The sequence below is a fragment of the Amyelois transitella genome, chromosome 7, assembly GCF_032362555.1.
Source record: "Amyelois transitella isolate CPQ chromosome 7, ilAmyTran1.1, whole genome shotgun sequence".
Taxonomy (NCBI): Eukaryota; Metazoa; Arthropoda; class Insecta; order Lepidoptera; family Pyralidae; genus Amyelois; species Amyelois transitella.
This window is the reverse complement of record NC_083510.1, coordinates 777,205-799,796: the sequence shown is the minus strand read 5'-3', so window position 1 is coordinate 799,796 and position 22,592 is coordinate 777,205. Positions and strand designations below refer to the sequence as shown.

The following is a 22,592-nucleotide window of genomic DNA, read 5'->3' as shown; positions in this document are numbered from 1 at the left end:
ACGTGTCTAAATCTCAATTCCACTATCCGGCCAAAAGTGGCTTTAGTCTTGTGACTGGCGGGGTTAAAGCCAATATCTGTCTCACCCGTAAGGAAAAAAGACGTGATATGTAAACGTAGGTTAAGCTGTATTTCAATCAAGTTAAGCAAAAAAAAAATAGATATAAAATTAAAAACAAAAAATAAAAAAAATTATTGAAAATTAACAATTCGTCGTTCTCTGGCGATTAGTGGTTTTTTTTTATGGTATACCATTTGTTTTTAATTTTATTACATACATACATACATATGGTCACGTCTATATCCTTGCGGGGTAGATAGAGCCTTATTTATTGCTCTACAGTATATAAATTAAAATAGAAATAATATTTGTTCAACATATCAAGTTTATTCAAGTTAAAGCAATATGCTACTTCATATTAATTCAACAAAACTCATTCATTTGTAACTATTTAATACCAAAACAGTAGTCGATTGTTTAATTAAAGGGCTGATACCTCTTTAATTAGCTGTAAAATATGGGGCTTATTAATAAAGTTGTTGTGAAAGCTATTGAATCTAATCGACTGTAAATAAATCAAGTAAAATTGGATTTAGTTTAACTATAGAGGCTAATATTGGACTTATATTGGATACAAATAAAAAAAGAATAGGACCACTCCACCTCTTCCCCATGGATGTCGTAAAAGGCGACTAAGGCTAGATAGGCTTAGAAACATGAGATTCTTCTTTTAGGCGATGGGCTAAATACCTGTCACTATTTGAATCTTAATTACTTATATCTATATAGGCCACGTTCAGCTGTTTGGCTTACTGATAGAATTGAGATTCAAATAGTGACAGGTTGCTAGCCCATCGCCTAAAAGAGAATCTTAGTGCCGAGAATCACACGGCACAATTATTCCTTTTAAAAGTATCTTTCAGTAATTCAGTTTGTTACAGATTCTTGTGCACTGACGCTATGGAAGCGGCACTTACCTTTATAAGTAATATATACGACGTCAACCAATGTTGTGAAACCAAAAGATATGACAATTATTATTAGATGATATATTGAATTGGAATAGAGTGAAAGGAGGTAAACAATTGTTGATTTTCAATCGCAAACAAACGAAAGCAAACCCTGATGATCGAAATAGTATCATCGGTCATGCGTGATGGATGTAAAACAGAATTCTCGCCCACTACGTTATGGTGCGTCGTAAAGGGCTTACATAGAGCTGTGAATTTATAGATACGCCGTGTAGATACGTATTTGATGTAAGTACGTGTCATAATGGCTCATATAATCCTTAATGTCATGAAAAGACTGACAGGTCACGTTCAGCTGTTTCAACGATAGAATTGAGATTCAAATAGTGAGTCCATAAAATTTTATTGAAATCTCGTATAAATAAATTAATCTGAACAATGTTTTCTCTCGTCCACATTTCTATTCTTAGTTTGAATATTTGTGAACTTGACGTTGTTGAAGAAAATGCTGCAGTGCAGTTTGTTACCGCTTCTTCTGCAGTAAACTTAGATATAAGTAATTTATTTGATGTCAACCAATGTTGTGAAACCAAAAGATTTGACAATTATTAAGCGATATGATAGTATAATAATGAATAAAAATTTTGAATTTGAATAAAGATGGCCTAATTTATATTTTGTTCTTTTGTTCATATTAATCCTACAGCGACTTAGTTTAACAACTTGTTGTGCATTTATCAAATACATACATACGCATAATAACGTCTATATCCCTTGCGGGTTAGACAGAACCTACAGTCTTGAACGAAAGATTGAAAGGCCAAGTTCAGCTGTTTGGCTTAATAAAAGAATTATTTTATGGCAACTAATTGATTTATTATTTGTACATACGACTGCGCGCGCGGGTATATAAAGCGCGCCGAGAACCGCGCCGCGCCATTAAAGTAGGTTTTTTAGCTACCCAAAATGACTGTGATAATGATCCAAAATAAAAATAAGTATATATTAAAAAAAAAAAACGCTGCTCATAGTCACTATTCCACGCGAACGAAGTCGCGGGCACAGCTAGTTTGTACATAAATGTTTAATGTCTTATCTATAACTTCGTAACTCAATGTACAGTATTTACTTAGGTCACTATTGCCATGTCAGTGTGTTTGTTTCACTTTCATCCCACGTGAAGTGTTTGCGATATATGTAATCTTTTAGTTACAAAAAGATTTTTTTTATATTGTTTACATTCAATTTCAAGATTTCAGATGTAAAATTACAGAATACAAAATAATATACGACGAAATATTTGTCTGAAATATTGTTTTTAGAGTGTAGTGTAGTTCCCGGCACCAATACAAAAAAGAATAGGACCACTCCATCTCTTTCCCATGGATGTCGTAAAAGGCGACTAAGGCATAGGCCTACAAACTTGGGATTCTTTTTTAGGCGATGGGCTAGCAACCCATAGGACCACTCCATCTCTTTCCCATGGATGTCGTAAAAGGCGACTAAGGCATAGGCTTACAAACTTGGGATCCATTTTAGGTGATGGGCTAGCAACCTGTCACTATTTGAATCTCAATTCTACCATTAGGCCAAATAGCTGAACGTGGCCATTCAGTCGTTTCAAGACTGATGGCCTAGTCTGCCCCGCAAGGGATATAGACGTGACCATATGTATGTACGATAAAAGTATTTTTACAATCATAATTACATTTTCGAGCATCAGCGAAGCAGACTGACATACAAAGTAATAAAGTGGGTATCAACCAACATACAATTTACGTCGCTCGTATGAACGACACATTTTTCACTTGGTTACATTTTAATAAATGCGCCCGACCATGCGTGTAAACTCTTTAATGTAAATATATAACAATTTTATATAAGAACCCTATTATCTAAAAAGGATGTTTATGAAGGTAGGCAGGTATCAAATAATTTAAGTTAGATATTAAGTTAGAGTAAGTACTAACATAATTATTTTAAGTCTCTTGTACTAACATTTTTATGGATCATAGTTATCTGAAATACATAAATATACTAAAAAGAAATATCTATACTAATATTATAAAGCTGAAGAGTTTGTTTGTTTGTTTGAACGCGCTAATCTCAGGAACTACTGGTTAGAATTATTCATCTTTGAGGGCTTCAATGATGCCCAAAATATCGGTATTTCAAGTCTGCTGGCTCTGACTACCCCGCAAGGTATATAGACGTAATTATATGAATGAATGAAAATATATTTGAATCTAGTATAGCCATGGAAAACTGCTTGTACAATCAACGTCAGAGTAACCTGTTTGGTTTAAGCTTGTAATGAATACTATCTATGTTCATTTGCCGTCGACTGTTCATATTCTGAGAATTGAGATCTCAGTTCGTGAGAGATTATTTTGCGTACAAACAAACAAATGTCTCCTCTTAATTGACGCAGAAGGAAATTGGTCGAATACTTACATTGGTCTTGATGACGCTGATTGAAGTCTCGGTTATAACAAATCATTTCATTGTATCAGTTCCTATTCAGCTTCATATAAGGCGAGACTTTTAAAAAAGTACCTATTAAAAATTTAAGGTGACATTAGAACTATCTATTTACTAACTAAATAGTGAAACATTTAAAAATATCAGTTCTTTTAAGGTTTGTTGCTTTTGCTTTTTAGATTTTTTTAGATTCGAATCCTGAACAAAAAACAGTGTAGATAACTGTTTTTTGTTCAGGATTCGAATCTCGGCCAGGGCATGATGAGAAAAGAAACTTTCTCTGATTGGCCTGGGTCTTGGATGTTTATCTATATAAGTATTTATTATCAAATATAGTATCTTCGGGTTAGTATCTCGTAACACAAGTCTCGACCTTACTTCGAGGCTTACTCAATCAGTGTAATTTGTCCCGTATATATTTATTTATTTATTAAGAAACCTCCTCATATAATGAAGTCGGTTGAAAATATGATAGTTAATAATTTTGTCGTATTTGTACAGTGCTGGTAGACAATAGTATAGATTACGTCGTGTGGTTCCCGGTACTTTAGAGTAGGACTACTCTATATCTTTCCCATGGATATCGTAAAAGGCGATGAAGGGAATGCCTAATAAACTACTCGTTGGCGATGGGTAAGCAATCTGTCACTATTTGAAATCCAATTCATTAAGGCGATAGCTGAACGAGGTCTTTCACTCTTTTCTAGACTGTTGGCTTTGTTTACCCCGTAAGGGATATAGACGTGACTATAATATATGTATGAAAATGAAATAGTGACAAGTATATTTATCATCCACAGACAATAGACCATAAATTTCGCCCTAACAGAGTCTTTTCAAGACTTTTGGCTATGTCTACCCCGCAAGGGATCTATTAAGGCAGAATCCATCCATTTACTTATTTAATTTTTTCTTTATTTTTAGGAATTGAGCAATGCTTGCAGTCTTATTCTTTACAAACACGATGTTGACGGTCCTAGCTGCAAATTATAGTGATTTTCGCGAGGTGACTATTGAAAGTGGAAGAGTGAGAGGTTATAAAGACTATAAGTATGATATTTACGCCTTCTATGGGATTCCATATGCGACCACGCCTATAGGAATCCATAAATTTAAGGTCAGTAAGATATAGATTTTTACAAATGTTACTTACATAGATTTCATATATTCTGCAGTGTAGTTTGTTCCGCCGCTTTTTCTACACATGCGTTTTGGAAGCGGTAGTAGTTATAATTAGATTTCAGTGATACATTGCATCTAATTTTGAAAATAAATTTATTCTATTCATATGTTTTTGTAAGCGCAACTTTTATTTATTTTGACTTGAACTGAGAACTGTACTGAGATAAGTGTGGAAGTGCGTCAAATTTGTAAGATTTGACATATTTTTCAACCTCTTCCTCCTGACTTTAGTCCCGGTTGCATTCTTACCACTCTGGAGAGGGGCCTAGGGTATACCTTTGACCACGGATCCTGGATTGGGTGAGTCATGTTTTTACTCGAAGTGACTCCCATCTGACCTCCAAAAATTTTGCAGGTAAACTTAACCTAACTATTGGATACATGGTTACACATCCAGTCGCCTGAATGTGCAGGTTTCCTCACGATGTTTTCCCTCACCGTAAGAGCATCGGTTTGTATTCAAACTAATGTACATAACTTTGAAAAGAGTCATTGGTACATGGCGAGGTGGGAATTGAAGCCTTGCCTTTCTGCGCATCACACATTTTAACCGGGCACCTTAAGAATTCGACTACCGAGCTCTTCATAGATATACTATTTAACATAATTTAACCTATCTTTATATTTTTCAATACTAACTATGAACATGAATTTGTTTTCAAAGAATCAGCTTTAATTTCTTTTACAGGCACCACTACCTGCTCCTCAGTGGACGAATGTATTTGAAGCATTCGACAGGCACATAATATGTCCTCAACCTAAAATAAATGAAGAACAAAGAGAAACCCATGAAATTGTTCAAGATGATTGTCTTATTGCTAACGTATATGTACCAAATACTAATAAGAAAGATTTGCCAGTTCTGGTAGATATACATGGAGGCAGTTACCAGTCGGGCTTTGGTAACATGATAACATTGAAACATTTTGCAGACACGAAGAAAGTCATCGTGGTTAATTTCAATTACAGACTTGGTGTCCACGGTTTCCTTTGTTTGGGCACGAAAGATATTCCTGGTAATGCAGGTTTGAAAGATATGGTAGCTCTTCTAAGGTGGGTCAAAAATAATATAGCTGCTTTCGGCGGGAATCCAGATGAAGTCACAGTTTCAGAATATAGTGTCGCTTCTTCAGCAATAGACATGTTGCTATTATCACCAACTGTAAAAGGGCTAATCAAAAGAGCGATCCCAGAAAGTGGTCCTAATCTTTCAATATATTCATTGCAACTAGATCCAATTATAATTGCAAAAAATAATGCTAAACTTTTCAAAAACTTCAATACAAATGACATACTTGAATTAGAACACTTTTTTAAAACTACTCCTTTGAGCGTTTTAACTAGAAATGACCTTATGGCACAACGAGATGCAACAATGCAGTTTACCCCATGTGTTGAACGAAATTTAGGAGAAGAAGCTTTTCTATTACAATCACCTTTTGATATTTCAAACGAGGGTAAATTTCCTATTATTCCAATTTTATATGGCTTTACGAACATGGAAAAGATATATAAATTGGATAATTATGAATATTGGAAAACGAAATTCAATGAGCATTTCACAGAATTTTTGCCAATGGACATAAAGTTTGATTCCGATAACCAAAAAGATACAATTATAAGGGCCATCAAAGAATTTTACTTTGGTATTACACCTGGTGGATACTTTAATAATTCAGAGCAATCGTTTATAAATTACTTTACAGATGTGTACTTTCTATACGGTACACTAAGATCGGTGAGGTTACAGGTGGTGGCTGGTAATCATCACGTATATTTGTATGAGTATTCATTCGTTGATGATGATAATCCTGATCAAAGTGACATAAATACTCATGTACAAGGTCAGGGAGCATATTTGTACGAAGCGAAATACTCGTATGCTGATGTTCCTGAGATACCACACAATAAAACTGATTCTGAAAAATCGAAAAGAGTAAAGAAACTTCTTAAGGAAATTTGGATTAATTTTATCACGAAAGGGTAAGAGATAATACCAGTGTTTTATTTATAATTTTAATTTTATAAGATCTTTTTAAAGGTGGACACTATTACGTTAATATGTGGTAGTTCTATTATTTATAGCCTCATTTATAGCCTATATATTATATAGCATATAATCTTAAACTTTTTGATAAAAAGAAGATACAACAGGACTTGTGGGAACCCAAGCGTCACGTTGTTTGTGCTGTAATATTGTTATTAAATGTACGTTTGATGGACTATTACTGATTTATAAGTGTGGATAATTGATTACTAAGTGTTCGTTGACAAGAATGAGTGTTGGAAGTAAAGTTGACAATATCAGATTTAATGACTTTCGAGATTGTTCCAAAAAGTCCCAAGGAAGGGTGAAGTAAAGCACCCTCAGCTATTACTCGACCAATACAAAGTATAAATCTTTGACTAAAACTGTCTAAACTAGACACTGGTATACGCTTATCAAGAAGGTCAGTTGCCAAAACCAGAAAAAAAAGATACAACATTTACAATTTAGAATATTTATTCTTAATTACAGATAATCATAATTTGATCTGATAAATTTAAGGCCACAAGGAAGTTTCCATAAACGTACATATTTGTTGGCGTCCTCTGTGGCGCAGCGGTAGTACGCTTGTCTGTGACACCGGAGGTCCCGGGTTCGAATCCCGGCCAGGGCATGATGAGAAAAAAACTTTCTCTGATTGGCCTGGGTCTTGGATGTTTATCTTTATAAGTATTTCGTAACACAAATCTCGAACTTACTTCGAGGCTAATTCAATCTGTGTAATTTGTCCCGTATATATTTATTTATTATGTATATTTCCTTTAGGTCTCCAGTCCCCCACGGGTCATCTTTGCCAGTCTGGCCGCCAGTGAACGAGGAAGGTACTCCATACATGTCTATAGGAGACACCCTGGAATTGAGAGCTGCAGAGCAGAGGCGCTGGCATCGCATGAACTTCTGGCATAAGATCTATGATGGATACTATCACCATCCTACACCTCCGCCTGTGCATGCTTCTAAAGATGAATTGTGATTATTTTAATAAAAAATGTATTTTATTTAATTGTAAGTTGTGTCATCACATGAAATGGAATATTAAATTTCTGTAATCTGTTATGTTTCTTTGTTTTTTTTTTGTTTTAGCCATTCAAAGTTTAAATGCTTTTCTCAGAATCTAAGCAATGACACTTTTTGTGCACTCTTAGATCACATAAAAAACCTACGTACTATGTAATTTCATATGTCTATATCCAATGCTTTGGGCTCTTCGGTGAAAATGATAGATTATAAAGCAAGAGTTCTCGTACTTACTTACATATATAACATACCTTGCAAAGGTTGCGGAGGTCAGATGGGAATCGCTCCGTGTAAAAACTAGATCTCATCCAATCTATGGTCGAGGGCATACCCCGGGCTCCTTTCTGGTAGTGGTGGTTTCTGGAGTGGTAAGGACGCAACCGGGACTAAAGCCAGGAGGAAGGATTTACATATTTATTTACGACTAGAGGCCGCCCGCGACTTCGTCCGCGTTGAAACCCTATCATAACTTAACAATCAATCCCGCGGGAACTCCGGGATAATTTCCTCCAGAAATTTCAAAGAGAAAGAGTAACAACCATCCATTCTAACATCCTGACATATTCACAAACTTTCGCATTTATAATATTAGTAGGATTAATAAATAATACTTAAACTTTTAAAGAATATAAGAACGCATACCTATAATATCATATATAGATAGGTAATTAAAATGAAATTTCGTATAATATTTTCCTTTAGTAATGTCATTATTCTATGATCAGTTATAATAACTCCATAATAATTAATTGACTAACGCTGCGTGATGAGTCAACAAGCTATCTGATGCGTATCGACTGATATGACTTAATTAGCTCGCCGACAATGGCTGCCTTTGATTTTTTCAATAACTCTTGCTTATCGTAAATACATACATACAGTCACGTCTATATTCCTTGCGGGGTAGACAGAGCCAGCAGTCTTGAAAGACAGAACGGCCACGTTCAGCTGTTAGGTTTAATTATAGAATTGAGATTCTAACAGTGACAGGTTGCTAGCCTATCGCCTAACGAAGAATCTCAAGTTTATAAGCCTATCACTTAGTCGCCTTTTACGACATCCATGGGAAAGAGATTGAGTGGTCCTATTCTTTTTTATATTGGTGCCGGGAACCACACGGCACTTGTTTATCATAGGATATTGTTTTCTGGTTTTCACTCGAAGTCTTGTGTAAAAACGTTGATACAATGGGCGGACTTAATGTTTACTGCATTATCTAATAGTCAACCCTTGGGTTAAGCAGATAAATTAGGTAAGACGAAGAAGAAGAATAACGGATACGGAACGGATTCATGGCACAAACTCTAGATAGCAGTGTGTTTAAAAAAATAGGAGGAAATCACTAAATTTCCTTTTCTTTTTAATAAATTTATTTCACTACACATCCCTTTCTATGTATCTAATATTGTCTTGTATAATATTGTCTTTAACCACTAATATATGTTAAGAAAACAAAAAAAAAAACATTTTAGTAATTTCTATTTTTCCTTTGAAAACGTGATACTCGTGCTATTTTTTTTGATCAAAATAAATGAAACCTGATTTTCAATTAATTTTTAATACAAAAGATGTTTTGAAGTTTAACTTCAAACAGTTAATAAGTAAAGGATCAAAGATTTCTTGATCTAACTGCTAAATAAAAGTTAAATTATTAATCATGACATGATTTGGCAAAAGATACGTATACAGTAAAATTTACTGTCAATCTAATTACGTTTATATCCATTGCGGGGTGGACAGGGCCAACAGTCTTTAAAATACTGATAGGCCTCGTTCAGATGTTACTGTTAAAATTGAGATTCATATAAAGTGACAGATTACTAGCCCGTCGTCTAAAAGAATAATCCCAAGTTTATAAGCCTATCCCTTAGCGTCTTTTACGGCATCCATGGGAATGAGATGGAGTGGTCCTATTCTTTTTTTAATTTGGTGCCGGGAACCACACGACAAAATCTTTATAAAGTATCCAATTTTTTTTAAGTACTGTCATCTCTGAACATTGTTTAGGATATAAAACCACAAATCGATTTTCACGAGTAGACTAATCCCATATAATCGATCGCGTCTCGATTACGGTTTTATGTCGATGAACCTAGATTGTTAATAAACCCAACCAAACGAGCTAGGTTATGGTGCATTGGGACAGATAAGGACATAAAAGTGTTAGTAAAGTTTAGTGCGTTAGGTACTAGTTTAGGTAACCAAGGTAACTCGATATTTTTGTATTGGTAAAGATTAAATATGATGCATAAGTTTTAAAAATTGTTCCTTATTAGTTTAGTTCCTCAACCTGTCTTTAGATGGCGTTGTTCGTTATTATTTTTATTTAGATTGCGCTATTGTTTCTCTTTAATTATTTACTATACTAAGTGTTTTTTCATGCAATTTATTCTCTCGATCCAATACCACTGGTTGTTTTATTTCGAAACCAGAGAGACTTAGCGCCTTAAAGAAGATAAGAATTGGATTGTCATTGTACATGTGACTAGTCCAGTCCAATTACTAGTCCGTTCACTTGAGAATCTGTGTCCAATTGCTAATCTGTCTACTTACTATGGAGGGGAAAAATGTGTATTTAACATACATACATAAGATCACGCCTTTTTCCCGGAGGGGTAGGCTAGAGACTACATCTTTTCAACTCGCCACGATCTCTGCATACATCCTTCGCTTCATCCACATTCATAACTCTCTTCATGCAAGCTCGGCGGTTTCGGGTTTTCGGGTTCTCTTGACCTGACCCTTTGTCAGGACTTTTAATTTGATCAAGTTACGTTCGTCTAGGCCTTCCCACTCCGACCTTTCCCTCCACACTCTCCTATATCTTTTTAATGTATTTGACAATATAACAAAAGTCCTTTTAAGTAAAAAAAGAAAGATTGACAGAGTATATCGTTACTTTGGAATCTTATTTGGAACGAAATGGACAATTTAAAGTTAATTTCCAATCATAATCCGATTTTTTATTCACAGTCGGCTAAAAAGCCAATTTCGACGCGGCTTCCACGTGGGGTTGAAACCTGACGCCGCATTTCAAAGAGCACGATAACAAAGAACGATTGGCCGAACATCAAACGTTATTCTACCCGCAAAAGGTGCTACCCTTTACTGCCGATGCAAATATTAAATATTGGCCAATGCCTGATGTTTCTACTGAATTTATGTTTTTATGAAGGCCGTGCCGTGTGGTTCCCGGCGCTAATACAAAAAAGAATAGAACTACTCCGTCTCTTTCCCATGGATGTCGTAATAGGCGACTAAGGGATAGGCTTACAAACTTAGGATTATTTTTTAGGCGATGGGCTAGCAACCTGTCACTATTTGAATCTCAATTCTATCATTAAGCCAAATAGCTGAACGTGGCCATTCAGTAGAGATATAGACGTGACCATATGTATGTATGTATGAAGGCATAATGTATTGTTATTTACTGGTTATTGCTCGCGACTTTGTCCGTCGTATAAGTAAATATTAGTTTACTGACAATTTTGATAAAAATAATGCTTAGTCTGTAATATTGCCCTCTTTTGAAGGGGCTAGGGAGAAATTTTTGTTTACCAGTTTTTAAGTTAGATCTAGACACACTGAGATAACTGCATCCAAATTGGAACAATATTTTGCGGGATACGAGACAGACAAACAAACAAATAGAATACACATTATGCGAGTGGATCTCCGTATCGATTTTGGCAATATCTTTCAAGTACAGATATCGGTTAGTTACAATTTTATTCAGTATTATATATGAATGCATTCACACATACATATAGTCACATGAAATGAACACACATATGTCGTAACAGGCGACTAAGGGATAGGTTTATATACTTAGGATTCTTCTTTTAGGCGATAGGCTAGCAACCTGTCACTATTTGAATCTAAATATTATCATTACACTAAATAGCTGAACGTGGCCATTCAGTCTTTTCAAGACTGTTGGCTCTGTCTACCTTGCAAGGGATATAGACATGACCATATGTATGTAAGTATGTACTCTTGGCAAAATATATTTATTAGAGTATTGTGAAGCTTTATCGACCACAAATTCGGCAATGGTAACATTTAATCTTGAGATTAATGCTTCTGAAGACACTTTAAGCCGTTAATCCGACTGTTATCACTAGATGACAGTCATTTGTCTTAAATTTCTACCAAACGGCACGGATCGCATCGGTTGGGAATGGATTTCAGATGACTCTTCAAATGGAATTCAATTGTAAAGTACTTAAAGCCAGGCGGCATCTTCAAAACAAGAAATATTAGGACATCTTCGGTCAGGTGCACCCTGGACTCATCTCCAGAGAGTGATGACGAAACCGAAGGAGGTATTGGAGGTGTTAGGGTGTAGGATTTGGGTGACTGTCGTGCGATGGCATGGATATGAGAGACATGTATTGTGGGTTGCCAGAATGTGTAATTTTCCTCACAATGTTACCCCCAGCGTAAAAGTGAACGAGCGGTCGAGCGGTGGAGCGGACGAGCGAACGAGCGAACAAGTGAACAAGAAAATCAATTGTCATCCATTTATGTAATAAAACAGTAAAAAACTTTGTCTGTACATTGAGTATATTTTCAAAAAAATATTTAATAACGATAAGGAAATAGTAACCGAGGATGAATTTGAAGAAAAAGTCTGTCTGTTTGTACACGCTTATCTTGAGAATTACCAGACGGATTTGAATCAAACTTTTTTTGTTGTTTAGCTTTTATATTTAGGTATAGGTTGTATGTTTTTTTTTAGAATCTGGAACAGCTGATATCGTACCAAAACAACTCAGCTAAACTATAGGAAATATCGAAATGACGTCTTAACAAAAGTTGTTCAACCTGATAAGCATTTTCGGAAGCAAACGGAGTTGCGGGCAACAACTGGTAAGTAAATAAGTTTCGAGAGACTAGGGAATTATCTTTCGCTATTATTAATCTTCTATAATAAGTATGAAGGTATGTATGCCACTTAATTTAAGACATTAAAAACGTAAACATTTAGAAATCAATTTTAATAACACAGTAACATAGTAATAACAAAGATAAGAGATCCGCTCTTAACCCTAATAATTTTGAAACACTTATCAAAATACAGTCTTTTGATTAGTGTTTCAAAATAATTAATTCTGATGCATCTAACAATTGATTGCACTTATATTTGTGTAATTTTGTATATATTTTATTTATGTAATTTTATCATTAATTAATTTGTAATTAATTGATTATTGTTACACCCCCTCAATGCTTTAACTTTGCGCTGCGTTTTTCTTTTTATTTTGGTTTACTGGATGAAAACCCGATTGGTATAAGTCCGTCATTATACATATTATTCCCATGATTGTTTTATATTTTTTATTATGTGCAATAAAGAGTTTACAAACAGGAAAGCATGCACGTAAAGAGTCAACCTTAAGTTCTCTCACAAGGCGTCATACCAATGCAGCCTTCAAGAGCTTCACTCAGTAGCTTTCAGTCGCAACCCGGCGCCGAAGCTGAAGGCACGTCGCGCGCTTCCGCCAAAACTTTTACGAAAGCTCTCCGTTACTGTATTGTGAAACTGTATGTTGGTTTGTTTGTCTTTCAGTCCGTAATTAAGTGAGTAATTTATTAAAGTTAAATGTTATTATTTGTGATTAATATGTGATAGATTTAGTGTTTTGTGACTTTTATACAGTGAAATTTAAGAATAGGGTAAGTATATGATTCATACATACATATAATCACGTCTATATCCCTTGCGGGGTAGACAGAGAATGAAAAGACTGATAGGCCACGTTCAGTTTTTTGGTTTAATGATAGAATTGAGATTCTTATAGCAAGTATATAAAAGTAAGTGAGAGCAAATATAGATTATATTCTATTCTAAAAGAAGAATCCTAAGTTTATAAGCCTATCACTTAGTCGCCTTCAACGACATCCATGGGTAAAAGATAGAGTGGTTCTATTCTTTTTTTCTACAGGTGCCGGGAAACACACAACGTATTATATTTACTTTTAATATCTTTTGTATAAGCATAAGCCGACTAAAAATATTGCATAATATTATTCCGATTTCTAAGTTGATGCAGTATTTTACTTTCGTTAAATCATCAAAAATTTCTCAGACAAACCACGACGGCTGCACTCATTATAAACAATGGCTATTTTAGAAGCAACGTCAAATCTTTAAAAAAAAAAAGTTACAACATTGTAAATCTGTTAATGACAGCGAATCCCCTGAACTACGCCAATAACGTGTTAAACAAACACAGTGGACTTTTTAACACGTTGCCAGTTTACGTTCTGTCCCATAAAACTGGGATTGATAACATTTGACTAATTATTCAATTAAAAATACGTCAACGTGAGAATTTTTAAGCCGCGAATTAGTTTTAGGAGTTATATTTTTAGGAGGAACCAATATTGCAAGGAGAGACGTTGACAATTAGGAGCGTCTGATGGTGACGGGATAAGTGGAGGGAAAAAGGCCTAGAGGCAGTCCAAAGCGATGGCCGGATCAGATCTCTGAGAGGTTCAGCTATTTGGCTTTAAGATATAATTGAGATTCAAATAGTGACAGGTTGCTAGCCCATCGCCTAAAAGAAGAATCCCAAGTTTATAAGACTACCCCTTAGTGGTTCTATTAGTCGTGAAGTAGAAGTAAGTATGTAAATAAGGACACTGCCGGGAACCACACGGCACTAAAACTACCAAAACACATACATATATTATATTTATTACAAGAAAATCCACAATGGCCATTGAGTACTGGCATTAATTCCACACTATAAATTATTCTTTCACATAAAACTATTACACGCAAAATATGTAGCTATCTGTGTAATATAATAGTTTATTGGTCAATAAACGAAAGCTGTAAAAATTGATAATAGTTTTTGTGGCTATTAATGGAAATTTTATAATGTTGAAAGTCACCTTAAGCCGTGTGGTTTTCGGCACTTTAGAATAGGACCGCTCCATATTATCTTTATTACATGGATGTCGTAAAAGGCGACTAAGGGGAAAGCTAATAAACTTGGGATTCTCCTTGTAGGCGATGGGCTAACATTCACTATTTGAATCTCAATAAGAAGCTATACAACTGAACATAGCCTTTCGGTGTTTTTAAGACTTTGTCTACCCCGCAAGGGATATAGACGTGATTATATGTATGTTCGCAACAAATTCTAAAGTTATCTTGGGCAGAATGTTGATTACCAACATTTATTTTTAGCTTGAGATTTTGTGTACTAAGCTTCAAACAGTTTAATAAAAGTGATGTTGAATCAAGTAACTAATAACATTTTTGATACCAGGAAATAATTTGAAGGAACAGTCAGGTTAGGTCAGTCACCTTAATGTTCCTTTTAATTTTTACGATTTTCCTAAAATAGAGATTTGACTAAATATATGCTAGAAGGAGAATTTTTAATTTTGAATTATCGTTGGCGGAATGAATACAGTAACCACATTTTAGGTAAAATTTATTGGTCCCGTGGGAAGATAGGATATTTAATACGATAGTGTCTACGAAATAAAATGTACTTTATGATTTTCAACGACCGATTTAATTTAATCCTCATTCGTAACTGATCTTTGGTAACCCGATACGAACATGATTTTTGTTTCTTGCTTGGTAACCACTAACTAGAGTATGAAAACTACATAATCTACTTTGAAATTTTCTCTATGGCTCATCTAAGTGAGTACCAGCGCTTCAATTGCTTCGGAGCCTGGGATCCGCTTACCGGATTTCTCTCTCCACATTGTCTGTTCTGCAGCATCCTTAGTTTTAAGATAATTGGCACATAAATCATCTTAAAGGACATCAAGGATTCCTCCCTGATTGTATTAAATTTTTGAAAGTTATAGATATTTTGTGCCGTATTGTACCCGGCACCAATAGAAAATAGAATAGGACCACTCTTTTAGGCGATGTGCTAGCAATCTGTCACTATTTGAATCTCAATTCTATCACGTCAAACAACAGCTGAACGTGGCCTATCAGTCTTTTCAAGACTGCTGGTTTTATCTACCCCGCAAGGGATATAGACGTGATTATATGTGTGTATAGATATTTTATTATATGAACCGTTTGGTTTAAGATAGGGTTAAATAAAGCTAAAGTTATTCTTTGTGTAGATGTCGTTCAGTATACTTAGGTCACAACAAGCTAAATAAATCACACATTAACACTATCTAGGGTGTCAAAAGTGATACAAATCCTTGGCTTGTGGCCAACAAATGGCTCGGAATTGCAAAAGAGACTAGTCTAGACAAATACTTATATCTAGTTTGTTTGTGTCGTGGAAAAATAGATGGATTTCACAAGTTCATCACTTCCTTCAGTGACCAAATTAATAAAAACAGTGCTAAGCTACTGTGCCGTGTGGTTCCAGGCACTGTAGAAAAGGACTACTCCAATATCGTAAAAGGTGACTGACAACAACAAAATTCGTTTACAACTTTCTGAGATTAGCACATACTCGTACATACAGGGAGAGTAAATAGAGGTACTTTATAATGTAGTGATGTTTTGAGTATTTAACCAGTCTTAGAAAACAAAAGAACGCTTCTGCAATTACGTCTTAATTTATATGTGGTTGAGACTCATCAGACTTAACTGTAGCACACTGGCTATGCCATCAGTACATTTCATTTACCGTTTATATTTCTATGGCATATTCTTTATGAAATAAAATGTGCATAATTATGCGCAATAACTGTGCAAATCGATACAATTGTATTTGCTATGTGAAACAAAGGAACGGAAATCAATATTGTTCTTTAAACATGTTGTTTTAGATTCATCACTTATTAGTTGATAGGGCTTATCTGATAACGTTTAGAAATAAACAATGTATCTGTGCTGTTTCTAGCATAGATAATTCCTTTTCCGATACAAATGAAAAACACACGCAGCGTTATGGAAAATCTTATCATCATAATACATAACAATCAGCTAATAGACTGATGGAAAATGCCGCCGTTTATTCATTATATTTTAAGCAATAAAGTTTAAAAGAAATTCACGTTTGTATCTCTTACGGGGTACTACTCTTACTAGACTGAGCCAACGGTCTTAAGAAGACTGAAAGGCCACGTTCTGTATGGCATAATAATGAGATGCAAATAGTGACAGATTGCCTATCGCCGCTACAAGAAGAATCCCAAGTTTATAAACCTTTAGTCGCCTTTTACGAAATCCACGAGTAAGATATGGAGTGGTCCTATTCTTAAGTGTCGGAAACCACACGGCACCATAAACACAGGCTAATAAATTTTAGATTCTTCTTTAAGGCCAGCAACCTGTAACGATTTGAATCTTAATTCCGTCAGATGGCATAAACAAGAAGTTGCATATGATTACTGAGAATGCAATAATGCTTTGATGATAAAGAGATTTACTAGATAAATAAGGTTTCTGGACATGTTACGAAGTAGCGTTGCATAATTCAAATAAGCCAGTTCAGACTAACTAGAGTTTAAAATTTATGCAACCGCACGACGCGGCCCAAACTTTCTGATTTTTAACTGACTAAAAACAAGGTTTGAATAAAAAAAAGTTTTGATGAGCTAAAAAAAATACCAAAGTTATAAATTACAGTTAATGTGCGAGCTTTAGTTATTCTTTCAAATTATTAATTTGAATTCTATGCAAATTGCGTTGTGCGGAATGTTGCTTTGAAGACATTTGACTTTTAAGGTATACCTTACTTATTATAATAACTTGGGGCCAAAAATTATATTTGTTCGTATGTATGTTTATAATGCAATAACTTTTTAACCTGTGGTCTGTTTTTGATAAAATTGCAACAAAATCGGTTCAGTCATTTTCGAGGTATTCATAATTATGTAAAAAATAAGAGTGTTCACGAGGTCTAAATTTGCAGCGAACAATAACTAAAGTTAAGTTAAGTAAGACAAAGAATTACCCTTTTGAGGGACAATCATGAAGTTGAGAAATATTATCTTCACCTTGCACTGATCTCTTAATCACCGTTTACGACATTCATGGGAAAGAGATTCCTAATCTGAAGTGGCAGGAACCACCCGGCACTAATTAATGGTGATGGCATAATTAAACAGTTAAGTCAAAGAGAGTGGGAGGAAAACGTCCTATTACAGTTAGTCATAAAGTTAAGTCAGTTAGTTAAAGTTACATCTCAACAATCTTCGTTGTAAAATTTTATGTCTAACATACATACATAAAATCACGCCTTTTCCTTGCGGGGTAGACAGAGACTACATCTTTCCACTTGCCACGATCTCTGCATACTTTTTTCGCTTCATCCACATTCATAGCTCTCTTCATGCAAGCCGGTTTCGGTCTAGCATTATATTGAATCCGATTATTCTTATGTTATTCTCTGCCTACCCCTCCGTGAAAAAGTTATGATATGTATAAGTCTTCAGTTGAGAAGCTATTAGAAGTTGAAGCAGCGAAAAACAAATAAATAACCGACGTTATTAATAATAACTCGTTATACCTCGTGAAACCATTCGCGTTCTAATACCCGTTTTTCGTCTTATACATTACTAGCGACCCCGCCCCGACTCTTTCTTAAATCACCTTATCTTTTGTAAAAAAACTGCATCAAAATCCGTTGTGTAATTTAATAGATGTAAGCATTCATACTGATATAGGGACAGACGTGGGAAGTGACTTTGCTTTATTCTGTACGTCTGTATCCCTTGCGGAGCAGACAGAGTCAATGGTCATCAAAAGACTGAAAAGCCACGTTCCACTGTTTGACTTAACGATAGAATTGAGATTAAAATGGACAGGTTGTTAGTCCATCGCCTAAATAAGGAATCCCAAGTATATAAACCTATCCCTTAGTCGCCTTTTACGACATCCATGGGAAAGAGATGGGGTGGTCCTATTATTATTTTTTTCTATTAGTATCCGAGAACCACACGGCATTGCCGGGAACCACACGGCACATGACATATCATATTATATTAAAATCGTGTGAGCAGTCAAACTGTGAGGAAACAAACAAACTTTCGAATTTATATTAGTTAGTTAGGATTGGAATTACATCAAAAATCATCATCAAACGTAAATCAAAAACGAATACCAAACGGTAAATTATTATATTTTTCATCCATTATGATTCCGCCACTCATATACCTACATGAAACTCATAAAAAAGTTCAACTTCCATAAAAAAATTTCATTTCTCTTGCAAATATAAATATTTTTTATAGCTTTTAACCTTTTTATGAACTTTATCTTATATTTGTAAGTGCTTTTATAAACTGCTTTCTCAATATCAGCTTTTCAGGTTTGCTATAAATTAACTTAATTACCATCGATTTTCTAATTAGCTGAACATTTTATATTATTCTTCTTCCTCCTGGCTTTAGTCCTGGTTACCTCCTCTCTAATATGAAAATGCTGCAGTGCAGTTTGTTACCGCTTCTTCTGCACTGACACCTTAAAAGCGGCAGTAAACTAGTGCCGTGTGGTTCCCGGCACTATTACAAAAAAGAATAGGACCACTTCATCTCTTTCCCATGGATGTCGTAAAAGGCGACTAAGGGATAGGCTTATAAACTTAGGATTCCTCTTTATTCCTCTTTTAGGCGATGGGCTAGCAACCTGTCACTATTTGAATCTCGGTTCTATCATTAAGCCAAATAGCTGAACGTGGCCATTCAGTCTTTTCAAGACTGTTGGCTCTGTCTACCCCGCAAGGGATATAGACGTGACCATATGTATGTATGTATGTATGTAAACTTAGTTTACAGTTATCTATTTGACGTCAACCAATGTTGTGAAACCAAAAGATTTGACAATTATTAAGCGATATGAAGTATCCTAGAATATTGAATTTGACTTCTCTGGAGTGGTGCCCGGGCTATAACCCTGGATATTTGACCTTGACTATGTTCCCTGGATTGGGTGAGTCAAGTTTTTACACGAAGCGACTCCCATCTGATCTCCGCAACCTTGGCAGGGGAACCTAAACCCGTATTAGATCATGATCAACATTCCTTCTTATTATTGTATGTACATATGTATGTACATTTTAAGGGTATTTGTGGAACGGTATCAAGTTATCTTCAGAAAAATTTAGAAAAACAAACAATTTATTATCTTCCGGTTCATCAATCAAGGACCCAGTTCTGTACAGAGTATAATATGTATAGAGTCAAACGTTTTTTTTAGTTAACGTTTACAGAAACAGTCTATAAGGAATATTAGCCAACTTAAAGCAAATATGGTATTTATGTGAGACTTTTCATGGACGCTTTTAAGATCAATATAAATAATACCCCTCCGTTAGTAACTGACTGACACAATATACAGTCAAATTGGTTACGCAGTTTAGACGGCAGTCTCTAAGACTCTAATCAGGTAGACTCCAACCAGGTAGATGGAACTCATACCTCGCAGTGTCACGAATACCATTTTTTACTGGATTGCTCACTGATTGAACTGAGGTTCAGATAGTTTTACGGTGCGTACAGATTATATGAAATAACACATAACATAACATGATATTATGTGTGTGTGTATCCTGTGTTATTACATAATACATCATATTGTATATAATATTATATATAACGTTATATAACAAGTTATTATTGTTATTTTTATATGTTATAAAACATTGTTATTCTAATGTGTACAGTATTGTTAAATATTACAAAGTTAAGAAACAATGTCAGACAATGCAACAAACAATGAAGAAAATACTGCAGTTCAGTTTGTTACAATTTCTTCTGCATGCCTTGGAAGCGGCATTAAACCTAGTTTTAAGTAATTTATTTGACATCAACAAATGTTGTGAAACCAAAAGATTTGAAAATTATTAAGCGATATGAAGTATCCTATAATAATGAATAAAATTTTTGAACTTGAATTTCAATATGAGACAATGTGGACGTGTTATACAACATTGTAACATTATTTGTACGCACCTTTAGGTTGCTAGCCCATCGCGTAAAAATAGTTCCAAGTATATAAGTCTTAACCTCCTCTATGAAAAGAGTATTGAGCGAAGAGGACTGTAGATAGTTATGTAAGATCATTACAAATGGTAATCGATAGTCTCTGCCTACAGCTGTGGGGAACAGGCTTGAAAGTGTGTACGGATAAGCCTGAGTGATATATACATACATACATATCATCACGTCTATATCCATTACGGTAGATAGAGCCAACAGTCTTGAAAAGACTGATAGGCCACGTTCAGCTGTTTGGCTTTTTGATAGAATTGAGATTCAAATATTGATATATTTATAGATATTTATAAATATAACATATATCAATAAAACAACAGGATAGAAAATACACGAATCCATGTATTTTAAAAATGCGCGCGCATGGGACGCCGCACCACAGATAAACAAGAACATAACAAGAAATCGTTTGTATACATTTCAAACTTCTTTGAATATATATATCACTTAGTCTCTGCTCCAAATATCATCTGTGTTCGTACCGTGGACATGTCAGAACCATTTTGTTGACACTTTACTGATTGCTGCCAGTTCATTGGGCGGTTAAGGTCCATTTGAAACGACTGCTATACATACAATGTTATTAGATATAGGTAGGAGGGGTAAGGTTGGTCATACATACAATTCCAAACATACATTATATCATGCCTTTTTCCGGGAGGGGTAGGGAGCGACTACATCTTTCCACTTGCCACGGTCTCTGAATACCTCTTTTGTTTTATTCACATAGATTAATATTTCATTGTACCTCGTCGATTTATGGTACTCTTGACTTTGCTCGGTAGTCTGCCAACAGATTTTTCAAGACTGTTGGCTGTCTCAATGTTGAATGTCCAGATGTAAGTTATCGATATTTATATCGTGATCATTGGAAAATGACTAGGTCTTACTAACTGACGATGATGATAACATACATACATATGGTCACGTCTTTATCACTTGCGGGGTAGACAGAGCCAACAGTCTTGAAAAGACTGAATGACCACGTTCAGCTTTTTGGCTTAATGATAGAATTGAGATTCAAATAGTGACAGGTTGCTAGCCCATCGCCTAAAAGAAGAATCCCAAGTTTGTAAGCCTATCCCTTAGTCGCCTTTTACGACATCCATGGGAAATGATGATAACATGTAAAAATGTAACAGAGGTTGGGTTACTAGAAGAGTCAATAGGATTTCTTATTTTAGATATTGTACGACGTCACAAAAAAATAAATATATCTAAGTACTCCATTTAATCAGCTTCCTTCCATAAATGAACATACAAACTTCTCTGTCAACAAACTTCTAACAGAAATACTAAGTGCTTAGAAAGTTTCGGAGGAACTGTAAAACACGGCTGAAAAAAAAAATATTCTTCGCTGGATTAAGTAAGTAAAATGAAATTTATGTTTTCAGTAAACAAGTAATTTCCAAGTTATCTAGCGCCTCGGCAGGGTTACGGTTCTTCATATACTCGTACATACATACATACATAAAATCACGGCTCTTTCCCGGAGGGGTAGGCAGAGACTACCTCATTCCACTTGCCACGATCTCTGCATACTTCCTTCGCTTCATCCACATTCATAACTCTCTTCATGAAGCTCGGCGGTTTCGGGTACTCTTGACCTGACCTGGTTCTTCATATTTTTACCAGAATTTAGGTCACTCATCATATTTAACACTGAACATATGTCTGAACATTGCTTTCCTATAGCTTCTTTTTGCTTCTTATTAAGATGGAATTGCTTCCATCGTTCGAATCCTGATCATGAGATAGAGCATGATGAGAAACAAATTTTCTCTGATTGGTCTGAGTCTTGGATGTTTATCAATCTAAGTATTTATTATAAAATATAGTATCGTTGAGTAAGTATCTCGTAACACAAGTTTCGAACTTACTTCGAGGCTAACTCAATCTGTGTTATTTGTCCCTTATATATTATTTATTTATTTATATTAATGCGTGACCGT

The 22,592-nt window shown here is 35.0% G+C and overlaps 2 protein-coding genes across 4 annotated transcripts in view; both read left to right on the top strand.

The window, feature by feature from the left end:
• The first annotated feature begins 4,416 nt into the window (after nucleotides 1–4,416).
• LOC106143488 (esterase FE4-like) lies at nucleotides 4,417–7,654 on the top strand. Its single transcript, XM_013345600.1, has 3 exons — nucleotides 4,417–4,569; nucleotides 5,323–6,617; nucleotides 7,447–7,654. The coding sequence occupies exons 1-3, from the start codon at nucleotides 4,417–4,419 to the stop codon at nucleotides 7,652–7,654; spliced, it is 1,656 nt and encodes a 551-aa protein (XP_013201054.1).
• A 5,524-nt stretch (nucleotides 7,655–13,178) lies between these two features.
• Nucleotides 13,179–22,592, top strand: part of LOC106143561 (neuropeptide FF receptor 1) — an 86,897-nt gene continuing 77,483 nt past the window's right edge. For 2 of the 3 annotated variants that reach the window (XM_013345684.2, XM_013345685.2), the window contains exon 1: nucleotides 13,179–13,377. The gene's annotated coding sequence lies outside the window, so the exon portion shown is untranslated. The remainder of the gene's footprint in view (nucleotides 13,378–22,592) is intronic. The other variant, XM_060945237.1, reaches the window with a different exon arrangement.

Coding starts and splice junctions, on each gene's coding strand:
- LOC106143488 (XM_013345600.1), top strand. CDS start 4,417: ATGTTGACGGTCCTAGCTGCAAATTATAGTGATTTTCGCGAGGTGACT. Junction 4,570..5,322: donor TAGGAATCCATAAATTTAAG/GTCAGTAAGATA, acceptor TTTCTTTTACAG/GCACCACTACCTGCTCCTCA. Junction 6,618..7,446: donor ATTAATTTTATCACGAAAGG/GTAAGAGATAAT, acceptor TATTTCCTTTAG/GTCTCCAGTCCCCCACGGGT.